Raw genomic sequence first — 16,287 nt, forward strand, 5'->3', positions numbered from 1 at the left:
CAGATAAGTCCTTGTAGGGAGGCTGTCCTGTGCATTTTAGGACATTTAGCAGCATCCCTGGCCTCTGCCCACTAGATACCAGTAGTACTCCCCTCCAGTTGTGACAACCAAACCGCTCCCTAGGGGACAACCCCCCTAAATAGAGAGCCTGACCTACGGGGAAGTGTGTCAAGGATAGGGAGGGTACAGAGACTTGTGGACAAATTATACCATCTACCACACCCAGCCAATTATCAATGCCCCTTGTTTGAACACATCTCAATGTTTGGTTCCGAAGCACCAGTCAACATTCAGGACTCATTTACTAGAAGGACAGGAGAGCCTTCATTTGTAAGCCCCAGGATTACCCAGCATGGCTGCAGTTATGGGGTGACCCTCTCCTCACTGCCTCACCTTGCACAAAAGGCCATTGTTTGGCTCTTGTCCAGTGGTTCTCAAAGTGCTTCCTGGACCAGCAGCATCAGCAGCATCACAGCATCTGAGAACTTGTTAGAAAGGTAAATTCTCAGGCCCCAACCCAGGGCTACTGAATCAGAAACTCTAGGGGTGGGGCCCAGCAATCTGTGTTTTTAGCAAGTGCTCCAGGCGATTCTGATGCCTATGAAGTTTGAGAACATCTGCTTTATCTAAAGGACTGAGTTTAACCAGGGGTACAGAACAGGATTGCCTGGGATCCCTGCGACTGGAGATGCTCCTTCAGCAGGTCTAGGGTGGAGCCTGGTCTGTGAATTTTATGAAATCTCTCCTGGTGCCTGGGATGCTCACAGGTGCCTGTTCGGAACCACTGGTGTAGGGACCTCTCTAGCTTCGTGGGCCAAAGCATGTTGGAGTACGGTAGGACCATCATGCATTTGTCATGGCATTTCATCATTCATTTCTGTGTGTTTATTGAGCCTCTGTTATTTTCTGAGCCCTGTGCTAGGCTCTTTGGAGTATTGAAAAGTATATGAAACAGGGTTCTGTCCTCAGGTAATTTGTAGTTCAGACAGAGAGACATGTAAATAAATGACAAACAACAATACTCTGCGGCCACATCTCAGTAAAAAAAATAAGTGATGTGGAAACACAGCCAGCTGAATATATAGCAATAAGAATAATATTAATAGCTTACTATTATTAATAGCTACCATGACACTGGGCTCTGAAGACGTGATGAACTGGGCTATAGGCAGTTGAACACCCAGCAACTAGGAGCTTGTTTTACATGCGAAAAGCTGACTTCAGGAAGGCTGCTGACTCTGCTCTGTAGCAGATGGTTTCCATCTGGCTGCTTATAGCATGCTTTACTGTAATGATTTTGTTCTTGTGATGTGGGTTTCTTTCGGCATCTAATACACTGTCTTTTGATTATCAGATAATGTTTTTATTTATTTATGTATTCCATCTATGTAAGGCATTTTTAAGTTCCCATATCAGTGGTTGCATATGTTTACTCAGAGTGTATTGTAATTTGTTCTGAGGGCTGACTGTGTGCCAGGTACTGTGGGAAGGCTTGAAGTCTATTTTGAAATCTTTTTGTACCACTGTGAAGGGAAAAATGATCTCTTCTTTTATAGAAAAGGAAACTGAGGACCAGAGAGGTTAAGTAATTTGTGCAGGATCACACAGCAGAGTCAGGTTTGTTGGACTCCCATGCCCATGACCTTGCTGGAACACATATATAAGTGGCTCTGAAATAACTACATGATATTTATGCAATTCTGCCCTTCCTGGCCAACCCAAGTGTTTTCCTCATTTTAGGGGATCCCAATAAGCCCTCAGGATTCAGAAGTGTTAAGGCTCCAGTCACCAAAGTGGCTGCATCGATTGGAAATGCCCAGAAGTTGCCCATGTGTGACAAATGTGGCACTGGCATTGTGTGAGTATCCGCCTGCCTCAGGCCTTGGAGCCCCTGTGGGTTGGGTAAACCATGAAAATGTGGAAGATGTTGGATGTTGTATGTTTTGGGTGTGATGGGGAAAAAAATCCTGCCCGGAAAAAAGGGGCAGAGAAACCAGGAAAGTCCTGTGTCCTGGAGCCAGGTGGTGAAGGTTTCCCTTGGCCATGGAACCCTCAGATTATGAACATGTAAAACCAGAAAAAGCAGGGCTGCCGTGTTGAAGTGGGAGGTACTTCTGGAGGGCTTCAAGAGGAATATCTCTGAGCCCCAGGAGCAAGAAGCCCCTTTATGGCTGGAGCCCAGTTGGGAGGCCCTGATCTGCCTTTTGATTGGGCCTCTTGGGAGGAGCCCTGGCCCTCGTGCCACCTTCAGGAGCTGGTCAGTAATGGAGTCCCTTCCTGCCTCCCTCCTGCAGTGGCGTGTTTGTGAAGCTTCGAGACCGCCACCGCCACCCTGAATGTTATGTGTGCACCGACTGTGGCACCAACCTGAAACAGAAGGGCCATTTCTTTGTGGAAGATCAAATCTACTGTGAAAAGCACGCCCGGGAGCGGGTCACGCCACCTGAGGGCTACGACGTGGTCACTGTGTTCCCCAAGTGAACCAGCAGATCTACACGAAACGCTGTTCTCTAACTAGGCCCTGCTGCAGCCTGATCTCTGAATGCTCTGGCCCTCTCTTCTCTCAAAAGTTCTTGCTTACTTAGGTTTTATCCCTCCGCATTAAACATTGCGTCCCCCTGCTTTTGCTAACTGAGTCACACTAGCTGTGTGATGCCTGCTTTTACAATTAACAGGATTGTTTTGTTCAGTGTCTTCTTGCCAGTATCGCTGTGTTTTCTCTTCACCTCAGTTCCTCACTGCAGCAAATGGACATCAGCCAAATTTGAACCAAACTGAATTTAACCTGTCTGACAGTGATTTTGTTTTTATGCAATAAATGTATAGACTCCAAGGCGGTGTGGTGTCTCTTTATCATTTGACCATGTGTCCTACTCCCTGTCTCAAGCTAGATGAGATTTCTGAGACCTCTTTTCTTGTTTTAGGTTTCTTACTCCTCTGACGTTTGAGGGCCTTTTCCTGCAGGTATGAGAAAATTGGCATCTGTATGGCCCATGTTCTTATATTTCTTTGAAACTTGCTCCAAGTTATCTTTCTCTGATGCTAATATAAGATACTTAGTTATGTTCTAATGAAATGTTGTTTTCCATACATCTGGCTGTTCTTGGTCTTACCTGAGGAAATGAATGCTTTCCAAATAATAGATGGGGAGCTTTAACAGTTGGCCTTAAAATATTCCCTAATCAGTCCCTCTCCAGCCTGGTTGCTGCCATGACAACCCCTCTCCTTTCTGAAGGGGAGCAAACTCAGGATCGTGGCCAGCAGCACTAAACCTGCAGATTGCTCAGGGAAATGGGAAATGCTCTCAGAAGAGACTGGGAACCCTGGCTGTTAAGGGGTCTTGAGTCAGAGACCATCACCATAGATGACTAACCTCATGGAGTCGTTTGCTCAAACAGTGGCATTCTCATCACTCCAGAAATTGAGATTAAACGATTTGTTAAGAGAGGTGGACAGGGCACTCCAACCAACCCTCCTTCCTCCAAGAGAGCAAATCATCTCCCCTTAAGCACTGGTGACCACCGCAGGTAATAGCTTATGTCCTTTATTGATGAAGGGATTGACTTGTTGGTGCTTACTCTACTAGTAAGGATTTTACTAGTATCCTAACACTAGCAGTGCTAGGATTTCATACCACAGATCTCAAACTAGAATACACCATGGACAGTTTAGACGCGAGCAGTTCTAGTCTACAAACCCCAGAACAAACCTTTCAGGTGGAAAGTTACTTCATGTTAAAGCTCTCGATTTTTTTTTTTTGGTAGTTAATTTGTCCTTCCTTTAAACTCCATCTGTTTCTAAGTTTGTTACAGGCAGGTGGCTTAAACTTTGCAGTTTTGGGAAATCAACCTAAAACAAAAACTGCCTGAACCAAAGCTTGTTTGATTCGTTTACAAATGAGGTAACAACTGTGATTTGGGTTTATTGATTGGAAGGGGATGGATGGGTGATAGATTCTTCCAACGTTCTCCAGTCCTTTTTCTCAGATGATGTGCTAGTGAAATGCCTGCTTTTTAGAAGCCACCTGTTGATTTCTCCCAGCCAAACCCAAGGACTTATTCTTGGTCCTCATCCATCTCACCCACTCAGTGGCGTTTCCATCACTGCTCACCTAGGGCTTTGATTTGTTCGACCTGAACTTTCCCAGCACTTTCTGCTGCTCTGACTGCTGGGTCTCTAGTTATCTCCTTGCAGAAGTCAGGGATGACATTCTCCTCTGGTGACACCTTTCTTTGACTAGGCATCAAAGAAATAGGACTAATGTTTCAGGAAAACAAAGACAAAAGGCTTTTTAAAAGGATTTTCGTCTTCCTTTTTATTCTCTTTTGAAGATAACGCTAAGCATTATCTAAATTTTACTTGCATTGGGTTCTGCCCTTTCCTGGTGGATTTCTTTTCTCAGGTGTCTGAGCTGTTCTGACTTTCTCCCAGGTTGAAGGGAGAGGCTCAGAGGTGTATGCCTTTCATCTAGGGCGAGAGAATGCCTGGATGACCACTTAAAAGGGGAGAGGTGTCTTGACCCATCTTGAGTAAGAAAATATTGGTTAGGGTGGCCTCCATTCATTGCTTTCTTATCTCATTGGAGGTATTTAGGACTGGATTTCAGTAATGGAAGCATCAAACAGAAAGCAAGAGTATTTTTTAGATACAGTGTTTTTAAAGGATATTTGCAAAAATTATATCTTCTCTTCCCTTGTGGCAATACATATAATTTGGGAGGATAAATAGGAACCCTAGTAATCCTTTGTTTTAGTAATAATATTTAGAATATTAATTCCATATTTTCCCCATGGCCAGGTTAAAGAGCCCTGATTATAAAAGGAATTTTTCAAGCCCTCTAGAAGGGTGTTTCTTACATTTCAATGTGCATGAGAATCATCTGAGGACCCTGTGAAGATGCAGATTCTGATTCATTAGCTGTGAGACCTGAGATTCTGCATTTCTAGCAAGTTCCCGAGTGACCTTGATGCTGCTGGTCCACGAATTGCATTTTGAGAGGCAAGTTTTCTAAAACAGTGGCTTTGCCTTAACTCAGGGGTATTTAAGCTACCATATTGCGATTCAGTTGACTGTTAGGGACTATATATCACAATATTTTTAAAATTCAGTTATAATCATAACCAAAATTCATAGGTATTTTTCTTTGAATTTTGATTATTATATGTACCTCAGTCCAGATATAGAACATTTCCATCACCCCATGATAAGTACCCCATAAGTAACCTTTGCTTATGCCTCTTCCCAGTTAATTTCCTCCCACCCCTGACCCACCCCATGGTAACACAGGCTTAGCCTTTCCTTTGGGTCTCCCAGCTCACCCTTCCCCGTAGCCAGTGGTTCCCCTCCTGACTTTATCAGGGTTGCTGCACTGTCCCAGGTCTCAGAACCATGGAGTGAGCTGTTCTCCATTCTCTTAACCTTCTGCCCTTCATCCCAGCTGCTCTTTTGCCTGGAGCAGCCCTGGGTGTCATATAAGCTCTTGCAGGTTCAGCCTTTGAAGTCCATTGGGTTTCATGGGAGCTGCAGAGGAAACAATTTAATTTTCTTTTTAAAATGGAATGTGAAATAATTACAAAATGGGTGGGAAATGAGTGAGTAAAACATAATCAATGTAATTCATTTGTATGTGTAACCATGGCATCATCCATAAAGAAAAAGTGGTTAGATTTGCTGAGAAAATAGTTGGCAGCCACTGCCTGCATCCTTAAACCTGGGAGGCCATTCTGGCGGGCTGGATGGCATATAGCTTTATTACTCACATTACAGCTTGTTTACTTATAAACATCCAACTGCATCGATAAATTGCACCACCATCTGGTATTTGCTCTTTGGCCCTAGTGGACACACTGTCCGTCTTGCCTAGAGGGTGACGGTTTCTGGAAAAGCAGCCGAGGCTGAGAGGCAAGAGAGAGGGACTTGACCCACTTGGCAAGTTTCATTCACTTCCCTAATAACCTGTTGAGCCCTGATGCTGTGCAAGGCACTGATCCAGGGCTGGGAATACAACGGTGAGCAAGACAGAGCAAGTCCTTGCCCTCATGGGGCTTCCTTTCTAGGAGGAGACAGACAATAAAGAAATAAACGACTGCAAGTATAATCCTTGGCAAGAGTGAGAAATAACCTGGAGAAAGGTGCAGTAGAGTGAGGGGGCAGAGTGATGGGGATGGGGTGGATGTTTTCAGTGGAAGGTCAGGGAGCCCTGTCTGAGGAGTGACATCTGAGCAAAGACCTGCATGAATGGAGAAGCTCTGGGGCTATCTGCGGAGAGTGTTCCAGGCAGAGGGAGCAGTAGGCACAAAGGCTGTGAGCTGGTATGTTCTTGGCACAGGAGAAAGGCCTGTATGCCTAGGGCAAGTGAACAAAGGGAGAGTGATTGGACGTATTTTTGGACAAGGAACCAGGGGCCTTGGTCTTGTAGGGCATTGTAGGCTGTTGCAATGGGAACTGGGCTACGCTGCCCCAATCCACCTTCAGGTAGGTCTGAAGGACTTATTTCCCCAGCTGCTGGGAGTGCTGCCGACTGATGGATGAGCCAGCTATCTGGCCTCTTCTTCATTGCCCAAGGTTATTCACTTTTCTGAGTAGCCCACATGCAATGACTAATCAACATAAAGTACCCTGACCCCCACCTTACATGACTCTGAAGGACTACGGTAGCTTCAGTGTTTCCCATACCTTTGTTGAGACTGCGCTGCAGATCAACTTCCCGCTCTCTGCCCCTCCTGCTTTCTTCCCCTCCCCCCAGGTGATGATCCTAAAAATCCTCCCTAGTAAACCTTCTGTACGCTCACCTGTGACAGTTGGTATTGAGAGTGGTCCATGAAAGCAGTTGCTAAGATGGGATTTGGAGCTGGCTCACCTGCTCCCCGGCTGGCAGTGAGGGCCCTATCAGTGCTGGTAAATGCAGAGCAAGTAGCCCTGGCACAAGGGAGAAGGGCAATTGTTAAAATGTTCACTGTTGGAGAATGGGGTTGGCTTTCCTGTGGAAGGAAATGCACGAGGCATTGGAGAAATATGGGCAACATAGTAAATGTAAGGACAGTGAAATTGGATGCTTATTGCTAAGCTTGATTGAGGCTTTAGGGTGATATGGTCAATCATCAACTAAAAGCTAAGCATGAAAGCTAGAGGCCCATCTTGGTAGAGTGTAGAGAAGGCAGAAAGAGCCAAGTTTTAAGTCAAGTAGTTAATCATAAGAATTGTAGACGAGGATATGCATGGGATTGGATTCTGAGGTTGCTGGATCAAGGAAGGCAAAACAAAAAGTGGGATTAGGGAGAATTTATTGATTTGGGAGGATTCTTCCAAGATGAAGGATTTAACATCCTGGAAATGACTCCAGGAGATGGTACAAAGATGGAATTAGGAAGGCTCTTAGAAGCATGGAAAAAGCAATGGCCCTCACCAAGGGAGGTATAAATGCCAGAAATTGACATGGCAGATGATGGAAGAAGGAAGAAGGAAGCCTAAGTGAAGTGGACATGCTCGAATGGAAAGGCTAAGTAAGACTGGAAAACTCACCAGATGACTATTTCAGGGTATGGCCCAAAGGATATGCCATTTACCAAAGCAGGAAGGAATGTGCCCACTTCTTTCTGGTGAGAGGGACACCAGCATCACTAAAACATTCAGTGGTGACCCTCCTCTGTATGGTTGTTAGTTCCAACTGCTGACACAGAATTGGGCTCTCTACTAGTATTGGGGTTGATACCTGACAAAATAAAGATCAGGTGGAGATGTTTTGGATATCAGAGAAAGGTGAATGCAATTGTCACAAAGAATGGTAAGATTGGATTGGCAGCCAGAGGGACTTGTCCTGCAGAGATTATGGAGATATTAATAAAACAAGGCATCCCTACTAGCAACATAGATCACAGCCAACAAAGGTACTGCCCAAGATAAATAACCAAAGAAAGCAAGAAGGCATAAGCAGGGAGCTGAGGGCAGTCTCCCCCATAAAAATCACACTCCATTTCCCGATTTCCTATCTGAGTTTTCATACCTGAAGCCCAATGAATGAAAGACAGGCCATGGAAGACCCTGCAACATCATGAGAAATATTTCCAGTAATGATTTCTAGTCTTTCCCCAAAGAGACCATTGACTGTTTTCTCTGGTAACAGTATAGTTGGAAAAGGGGACTACACAGAATTTTGGAGACTGTTGGACTCTGGGTGGGAGTTGATATGGATAGCTGGAGACCCAAAGCATCATCTTGGCCCCTGTGTTAGAGTGAGGGCATATGAGAGCCAGTGGTTATTTCCCTGGCTCCCAGATGTAGTTTGAATAAATATACTTGGCAGTCGACACAGCACCTACATTTGTTCCTTGGCCAATGAGAGAAGAGCTATGATTTTCAGATGGGAAACTTCTGAAACTTGCTATTGCCTTCCATATATTAAATAAACAAAAAATCTCACACTATCACATCTGAGGTGAAGGAAGAGGAATTGGAATGGCAAAATTATTGTCCTTCTTAAAAAACTAAAGGGGACATAGGTGGTGGTCTTCAGTGGTATCTCCAGGTTAAATATACTTGTCTGGCCCCTGTGAACACCAGACATGTCTTGGAGAATGACAGTGAGTTCTCAAAAAACTCCATCAAGAAGTAGCATCAATGGCAGCTGCTGCAGGAGATGTGGTATCTTTGCTTAGAGCAGATTAATGTGGTTTCAGTTACATGGTATCTGGCCACTGATTTGGCAGATGAAAAGGGATCAGTAAAGGACAAATTATTGCATCTTGTACTTTCACCATGAAGAATGTCTTTTAGGATTCTGGACACAGCTTATCTACACCTTAGAACACAGTGATACTCCATATACTGAGCAACACAAAGATACAGCTGTGATGTGGCCCAGGGCAGAAAAAAGCTCTGCAACAGGTTGAGGCTGTGGTGCAAGTGGCCCTGCTGCTTGGGTCATATTACCTAGAAGACCTTGTGATATCAGAGATATCATAATGGGACACCAGTGAGAGAATCAAAATGCAGGCCCCTTGAGTTCTGGAAGAGTACTTTGCCATCTATAGTAGAGAATTAGATACTTTTCAAAAAGCAGCTCCTGGCATGCTACCTGACAATGGGATATCAAGTGGCAGAACTGCTCTTCATGATCTGAATTCTGTTAGACTTGTTATGTCAGAAGGTCAGGCATATCCAAGAATAATCCTTCATGAGATGGAAGGACTGAACCTGAACAAGGTTGGAGGACACTTGCAAACTGCATGAGCACATAGCCCAGACCATCACGTCACCTACCACTGTTGTATCAATCCCTTTCCCTCATCTCTTCCCCGTGGCTGATGGTAGATCCCTTATGATCAGCTGAAGGTGGAAGAAGAAGCCCAAACTTGATTCACAGATGAGTTGGCTTGGTATGTGGGCGAAAGCTGATATGCGTAGTGGCTGTGCTGCAGCACTACGTGGGGTGGTCTTGTAAGGATAAATCATCACAGTGGGCAGAGCTTCATGTGGTATACCTAATGATCCACATTGTATGGAAAGGAGAGGCCCAAGTTTAAATGTGGATGGATGGACTCATGGACAATGGTGAATGGCTTGGTTGGCTGATCAAAGACTAAAGGGGGAAGATTAGAAGATCAGGGCAAGGAGGTCTAGAGTAGAGGAATATAGATGGACATTTGTTAACACTCATTAGAGAGAATCAACCATGGAAGAGGCACTAAACAACCAGGTTGGCAAAATAGCCGATTGACATCAACCAGTGTGTTGGCCACCCCTGTGTTGGCAGAAAGGATGCATAGATGGAGTAACCAGGATGGCAGGAATGAAGGCTGTGTATGGACTCAACAAGATGGGCTTCTATTTACCAATGCCAGTCTACCTGGTGCTGCTGTCAAACGTCTAACCTTTCAGCAAGAAAGACCAAATGAAGAGGACCATCCTTTGAAGGAGCCAACTAGCGACTTGATGGCTGGCTAACTACATGGGATCACTTCCATCATAGAAAGCACAGTGATTTATTTTGGCAAGAATAGACATGTATTCCAAATATGGATTTGCCTTCGCTATCTACAGGGTCTCAAACACATCACTCTCTGAGGACCTATAGACTCTTTGATCTATTAGCACAGGACTCCATCTAGCATTGTCTGACTGAGGGACCCATTTTACAGCAAAGGAGGCACAGCAGTGGGCACACGACTGTGTAGTCCCATGGATCTATCACATACCACACCACCTAGAAGCTGCCAGCCTGAGTGATGGAATGGCCTGTTGAAAGCATAGTTGAAGTGCCAATTCAGACACTAGACCTTGTGAGTGTGGGCTGTCATCTTCTAGGCTGCAGGAACACTTTTAATCAATGAATTTTATGTGGTGCTGTGTCCCTAAGAGGTAGAATATATTAGTCCAGGAACAAGTGGCAGAAGCAGGAGTGCTCCTGCTTACTATCACTCCTAGCGACTCCCTTGGGGAATCTGTGCTTCCCATACCTGTATATCTGAACTCTGCGGGATTTGAGATCTTGGTTCTCAAGGGGAGGATACTTCCATCAGGGGAAAGAGCACAAGTTCCATTCAACTATAAGGTACAGCTGTCTTCTGGGCACTTCAGTCTCCTCATGCCAGAGAAGCATCAGGCAAGAAGAAGAATCATCATCCTTGTGGGGTCATTGACCCTGATCATTGGAGGACTTAGGGATGCTGCTGGTATGCAGTGAGTGTAGGCAGGAATATTTTTGGCAGCTAGGTGATAATGCAGGCACCTCTTGGTAGTCTCTTATCTAATTTTGATGGTAAATAGGCAAGTACAGCAGCCACAGCCTAAAATGGGCATGGGACCCGTGGTTAAGGACCTGCAGGGGTGAGGATCTGGGTCATACCATCAGGTAAGCCACAGATTCACAGACTAGTTAAAGGTGAAGGGAATCTAGCTGGAATGCATCATAGAACTGGGAGATAATGAATATGAGTTACAGCTCTGACTCCAACTTCAGTGGCAGGGGCTGTCATTTATCCCAGTAACCTCCCTCTTCTAAGTTTTCCCCAGGAAAAATGGCCCACCAGAATCTGGGAGGAGCTGCCTTCAGAGGTCGTATGAAGAATCGCACTGAAGCTGACAGTGATGTATCACCGAGATACCCCTTCAGAACCAAAGGGTTCAGTCCTTGAGCTGCTGGGAGAGTTGGCGGCAGAGGGCCCCATCTGTCAGTCCTCTTCAGGATTGCCTCAGTTGAAGAATATTGCCTCATGGCCCCTTCCTGAGGCAGTCCAATGCCTGGGGAACCATCGACTCAGGGCAAATGAGAATTAGAAAGAATGTATAGGGACTTGAACAGACGTGTGTTGCAAGTCATAAAAACACTATGATTTCTGTTCTGTGGAAGAATGCCTGTGGCCAAGGACTGAGAGCATGCCAGGGATTTGTTACAGTGGTTGGGTTGTAATTGACTTCTCTCCTCCCTTCCATGAAATACTCTCTTGACATGAGGTTGTTGAATCAATTTGAAAAGAAAGAAAGCATTTCCGTCCAATGTTATTAGGCCTACAAGGAATTGAATTGCTGAAACTATTTGGCAGAAGACACTCATTGCACTGAAGCAGGAGCCAGTTCTGATGACAAACATACCTTTGGCAGAATGTCTACTGTTGAATCAAGAGAGGGTTTACTCCATTGTGATTACATTTATATGTCCTGTGATTTGTGGATAATAATTGCTGAAGGGAGGCAGCATGGTGAATTTTTTCTAACTTCTGACACCTAATGAATTTCCAGACATTCTTTATAGTTTCAAGCACTCTCAGCCTCTCAGCAGCCTTGGCATAGGCAAAGAATCTGAGGTTTACAAGATGCTACAGGAGAAAGAGGACTTAACAAACTGAAGTAGTCCACTTAATTCCTGCTTTTGCAGGAAATCCTGGAGTCTGAGGAGAAAGGTGACCAGCCCTGCATGTGGTCTGAGGCTCTCGTTCAAGGCCTGTGGTGAGGGCCAGTCATTGCTGAAACAGAGGTGAGCACGGCCTACAAGTGGGAGGAAAGAGCAGGGTATGAGTTTTTAAATGCTGATACCTAAACTAAAATAATCTAACTATCCCTTTCTGCCTTGGTACTACAGAAGCTGGTGATCTGGCCATTTCCTGTCACGTGTGCATCATATGCCTGAGGATTGGTAAATTTTCTTGCGGTGGGATTTTGTTGGTTTGTCCCTCAGGCCCCCCTTGATTTGGTTGGAGCGCACATATCCCATTCCTGCAGTGATTGGTGGGTGCACGTGGGCAAAGGTCAAGGGCAATGGAGAAACTGAACCAACTGGAGTAACCAGCAGAAGGAATCTGGACTCTGAACTTCATCTTGGGGCTGAGGAAATGCCTTTTTATATTTCTGCTCCAATGCGTTTAGCACATCAGAGTCCTGCACTTACTGCTCTCCCTTCTTCTTCCCACTTTTCCCATCTGCTAAGGGAGAGTCATCTCTCCTGAGAAATATCAGCATACCTGGTGACTCTGATGAGGAGAGACCTGCCTCAGCCAGGCTTCCACTCTCCTGGAGTCATTCCACTTTAAAAGGGACTGACCTTGTTTTTTCAGGGCAACCAGTTTCACCACTTCCTAGCTCTAAGAACTTAGCCAGGTCACTTACCCTCCTGTAGTCATGACCCTTCTTTCATTACTGATGTTGATAATTTGTGTCATCTCTTTTCTTGATTAGTCTTATTGTATTTATTTATTTTTTTTGGTTTCTATTTAATTCATTTCTGTAGTTATGTTTATTATTTCCTTCTTCTTCTTGCTTTACATTAGTTTGTTCTTCTTTTCCTAGTTTCTTCAAGGTGGATGTTTAGGCCATTGATTTGAAACCTTTTTTTCCTTTTCTAATGTAAGTATTAAATAGTATAAATTTCCCTCTAAGTCTTCCTTTGGCTGCATGCCATAAAATTGCTATATCGTGTTCTCATTTTTATTCACTTCAAAATAGTTTCCAACTTCTCCTGTGATTTCTTCTCTGACCCTAGGAATATTTACTAGTGTTGTGTTTAACGTCTAAACAGTTGGTGGTTTCCCAGCCATCTTTCTGTTATTGATAGCTTATTTAATTTCACTCAGAATTGGAATTGGATCCTTTTCAATTTGTCAGTTATCAATTTCTTTTGTAGCCCAGAACATGGTCTATACTGCTGAATATTACTTATGCACTTGAAAAGCATGTGTATTCTGCTGTTTTGGATGGAGTGTTTTATAAAAGTTAATTAGGTCAAGTTGGTTGATAGTGATCTTCAAGTTTTGTATCTTCTTACACATTTTCTATTTACTTGTTCAATCATTTACTGAGAGTGGACACTTGAAATCTCTAGCTATAGTCATGAATTTGTCTAGTTCTTTCAGTTCTGTCAGTTTTTGTTTTATATATTTTAAAGCCCTATTTTAGGTGCATATACATTTAAGATTCTTATATTTTGTAATGAGTTGACTCCTTTGTGATTATGAAATGAACATTGTTATCTCTGGTACTATTATTTCTTCTGAAATCTACTTTGCCTGATATTAATATAGCCATCCCAGCTTTCTTTGATCAATGTTTTCATATAATATCTTTTTCCATCCTTTTAATTTTTCTGTGTCTTTATATTTAGGGTTGGTTTCCTGTAGAAAGCATATAGTTTGACTGAGTCTTGCTTTTTCATTCAGCTTGACTATCTCTACCTTTTGGTTTTGACTATTTTTATTTCATTCAATTTTTGATGTCAATGGGTGTATGTCTGCCATCTTGCCAGTAGTTTCTCTTAGTCATTTTTGATTTTTGTTTCTGTTTTCCTTTTACCCGCATGCTTTTGGATCAATTGTGTATTTTTTTATGGTTCCATTTGATTAAATTATTTGTTTATTAGCTCTGTCTATTTTTTTCTGTTTTGTTTTTAGTGGTTTAGAGTTTACATCATCAACTTACTGTAGTCAGTGTTCAAATGATATTATACTATATCAAGCATAGTGTGAAAACCTTACAATAGCAAACTTCTGTTTCTTGCCCCCTATCTTTTATGATATTGTTGTCATATATTTTATTTCGACATATGTTTAAGCACAATACAGTCTTTAAAAAAGATAAAAAATAAAAATTAGTCTATAATATTCTAAACAATTTTATGTAAGTAATTCCCACATTACCCTTTCCAATGGTTTCATTCCTTCTTGGAGATCCATGCTTTCAACTGGGATCATTTTCCTTCAGCATTAATAATTTCTTTTAGTCATAGTTTTAGTGTGGACAGCTGGTGATGAATTTACTTAGTTTTAGATTATCTGAAGATCTTTTTATGTAGCCATTTTTATTGAGGCATATTTTCAACATGTAATTTTATTTAGTTTTAAAAGATCAATTGTGAAAGTTTTCTACATTATTTTAAGTATTTTCTTTCCCTCATTCTCTTTCTACTCTCCCTCAAAGACTCCAGTTAAACATGTATTAGACTGTTTCAATACCACAGGTCACTGATGTGCTTTTCTTCTTTTTGGTTCGTTCTTTTTTCTCTCTGTACTGCAATTTGTGTAATTTTTATTGATATTTTATTTTACTTTGTCCAATCTGCTGTTATGCCCACCCGATGCATTCTCTACTTTAGAGATTGTGATTTTAAATTCTAAAGTGTCCATTTGGTTCCTTTTAGGGTTCTTTTCTCTGCTAAATTTCTTTATCCTTTCATCCATTAACCCTCTTTCCCCCTCTCTATTCTTTAATGTATTTATAGTAGCTATTTTAAAGTCCTTACCTGCTAATTTCAACATCTTCATCATCTGTGGGTCTGTTTCTTCTGATTGATTTTTGTCTTGATTATCTGTCATATTTTCTTACTTCCTTGGATGTCTCATAAATTTTGATTGCATGCTAAAAACTGTATAAAACAGCAGTAGAGACTGAATATTTGCTTCCCAGAAGAGGCAAACCCTTTCCTCTGTCAGGCAGAGCGAAGAGCTGAGCTCTTTGCACTAATCACAAGGGCTCTTTTGGGGTTAGGACTCAGTTTTACTTTCTTTCAGTTAATCATTCATTTCATTGTCTTGAGTGCAAGATTAGACCTCTTTCTTCAGCAGGTGTTGGGATCTAAGTGCCTGAAACTACAAGCATTTTCTTTTCTTGCCAACTCAGGCCCCAGCTTTTCACACTATGGGAGATCTCTTCTTCCAGCCCAGCTCCCAGTGTCCCATACTCTGCTGTGTGCTTGATAAAAGTCTTGTGGGGAAAATTGGCTGGCAGTGAGGAATATATAGCTTTATGTGTAGGGCTCTTCAGATTACTGTCTGTCACTCTAGCCCATGCAGTCATTCAAAATTCAGCTGATTTCTTCTTACTCCTTAGGGAAAATAATGGCTCATCTAGGAAGAGCCCATCCTCCTCTGGAATTGAGTTACAGCTTCAACTCTCTGTTAGATAAATGTGATCTTGTTGCTTATCTACTGTTTTCTTGATTTAACTATGGGAGCAATGGTCTTTTGTGATCATTTGCAATCTAAAAAGAAGTGGAACTTCACTTTTTAGTCCCATTATGCCCCAAGTATTTTCCCCCATAAATCAGCTTTCTAAAAGTTTAAACAGAATGTCATGAAGGCATAACGTCTTGAAGGCGTTTTCACAATTGTAAGCACAGGACCAGTTTAAACTGACCCCATCTTATCAGCAGAATGTTGAAGTTGCCTTGCAGGTGCAGCGAGCCAAAACTGCAAGTCATGTGGCTGGAGCGTGTACAGAGGAGAAAATTTTGACCTGAAATACACCTGGAACCAAAGATTCTTCCCCCAGGGAGCCTGGACATGACCAGAACTTGAAAGCTAGACTCCCAGCAGAAACAAGGAGTCTGTTGTGTAGGAAGACCCGGTGTTAGAGCCCCTTTCCACACCTTACCATAAATGTTTAAAGCCCTCCAATCAAAATCTGCCCCACTTGCGCTTCTGCATACCAGCCTGTTCTCTTTAACCTCTTAAATTTTTCCCCAAACTCTGGATCCAGGAGACAGATTTGAGAGCCTTGTCTTCTGTTTCCTTGGTGGTCAATCCTACAATAAAGCCTTTTCTTTTCTCAAAAGCCCATGCTGTGGTACTGGCTTCTGTGTGTCGGGCAGTGGACCCTTACCCCGTAACACAACCAGTTATAAGACAATGATTTCTTACAGAATAATTGTGTGATAGCTCTGTGAATATTTTATGTGAAAATTATTGGGATGACATCATCTCATCCCCATGGAGCATAAAACAAGCATATACGGAAGATGCATTTGCCCCCTAATCAGACTGTATTTGTATGAGCATACATTTGCTTGTTTCTCTCTGGGTCCAT

At 42.9% G+C, this 16,287-nt stretch overlaps 1 protein-coding gene and 1 long non-coding RNA gene across 2 annotated transcripts in view; both read left to right on the plus strand.

Annotated features, from left to right (window-relative positions):
- PDLIM1 (PDZ and LIM domain 1) overlaps window positions 1–2,833 on the plus strand; it is a 42,450-nt gene extending 39,617 nt beyond the window's left edge. Inside the window, exons 6-7 of the mRNA XM_014858440.3 lie at window positions 1,741–1,858; window positions 2,295–2,833. Coding sequence (XP_014713926.1) covers window positions 1,741–1,858; window positions 2,295–2,481 — 305 coding nt within the window. The 3' untranslated portion in view covers window positions 2,482–2,833. The remainder of the gene's footprint in view (window positions 1–1,740; window positions 1,859–2,294) is intronic.
- An 8-nt stretch (window positions 2,834–2,841) lies between these two features.
- On the plus strand, window positions 2,842–12,213 carry LOC123279138 (uncharacterized). Its single transcript, XR_006517013.2, has 3 exons — window positions 2,842–2,964; window positions 11,873–11,971; window positions 12,077–12,213. It is a non-coding gene; the product is annotated as an uncharacterized lncRNA (long non-coding RNA).
- The last annotated feature ends 4,074 nt before the right edge of the window (window positions 12,214–16,287 follow it).

Source organism: Equus asinus, chromosome 2, assembly GCF_041296235.1.
Source record: "Equus asinus isolate D_3611 breed Donkey chromosome 2, EquAss-T2T_v2, whole genome shotgun sequence".
NCBI classification, from domain to species: Eukaryota; Metazoa; Chordata; class Mammalia; order Perissodactyla; family Equidae; genus Equus; species Equus asinus.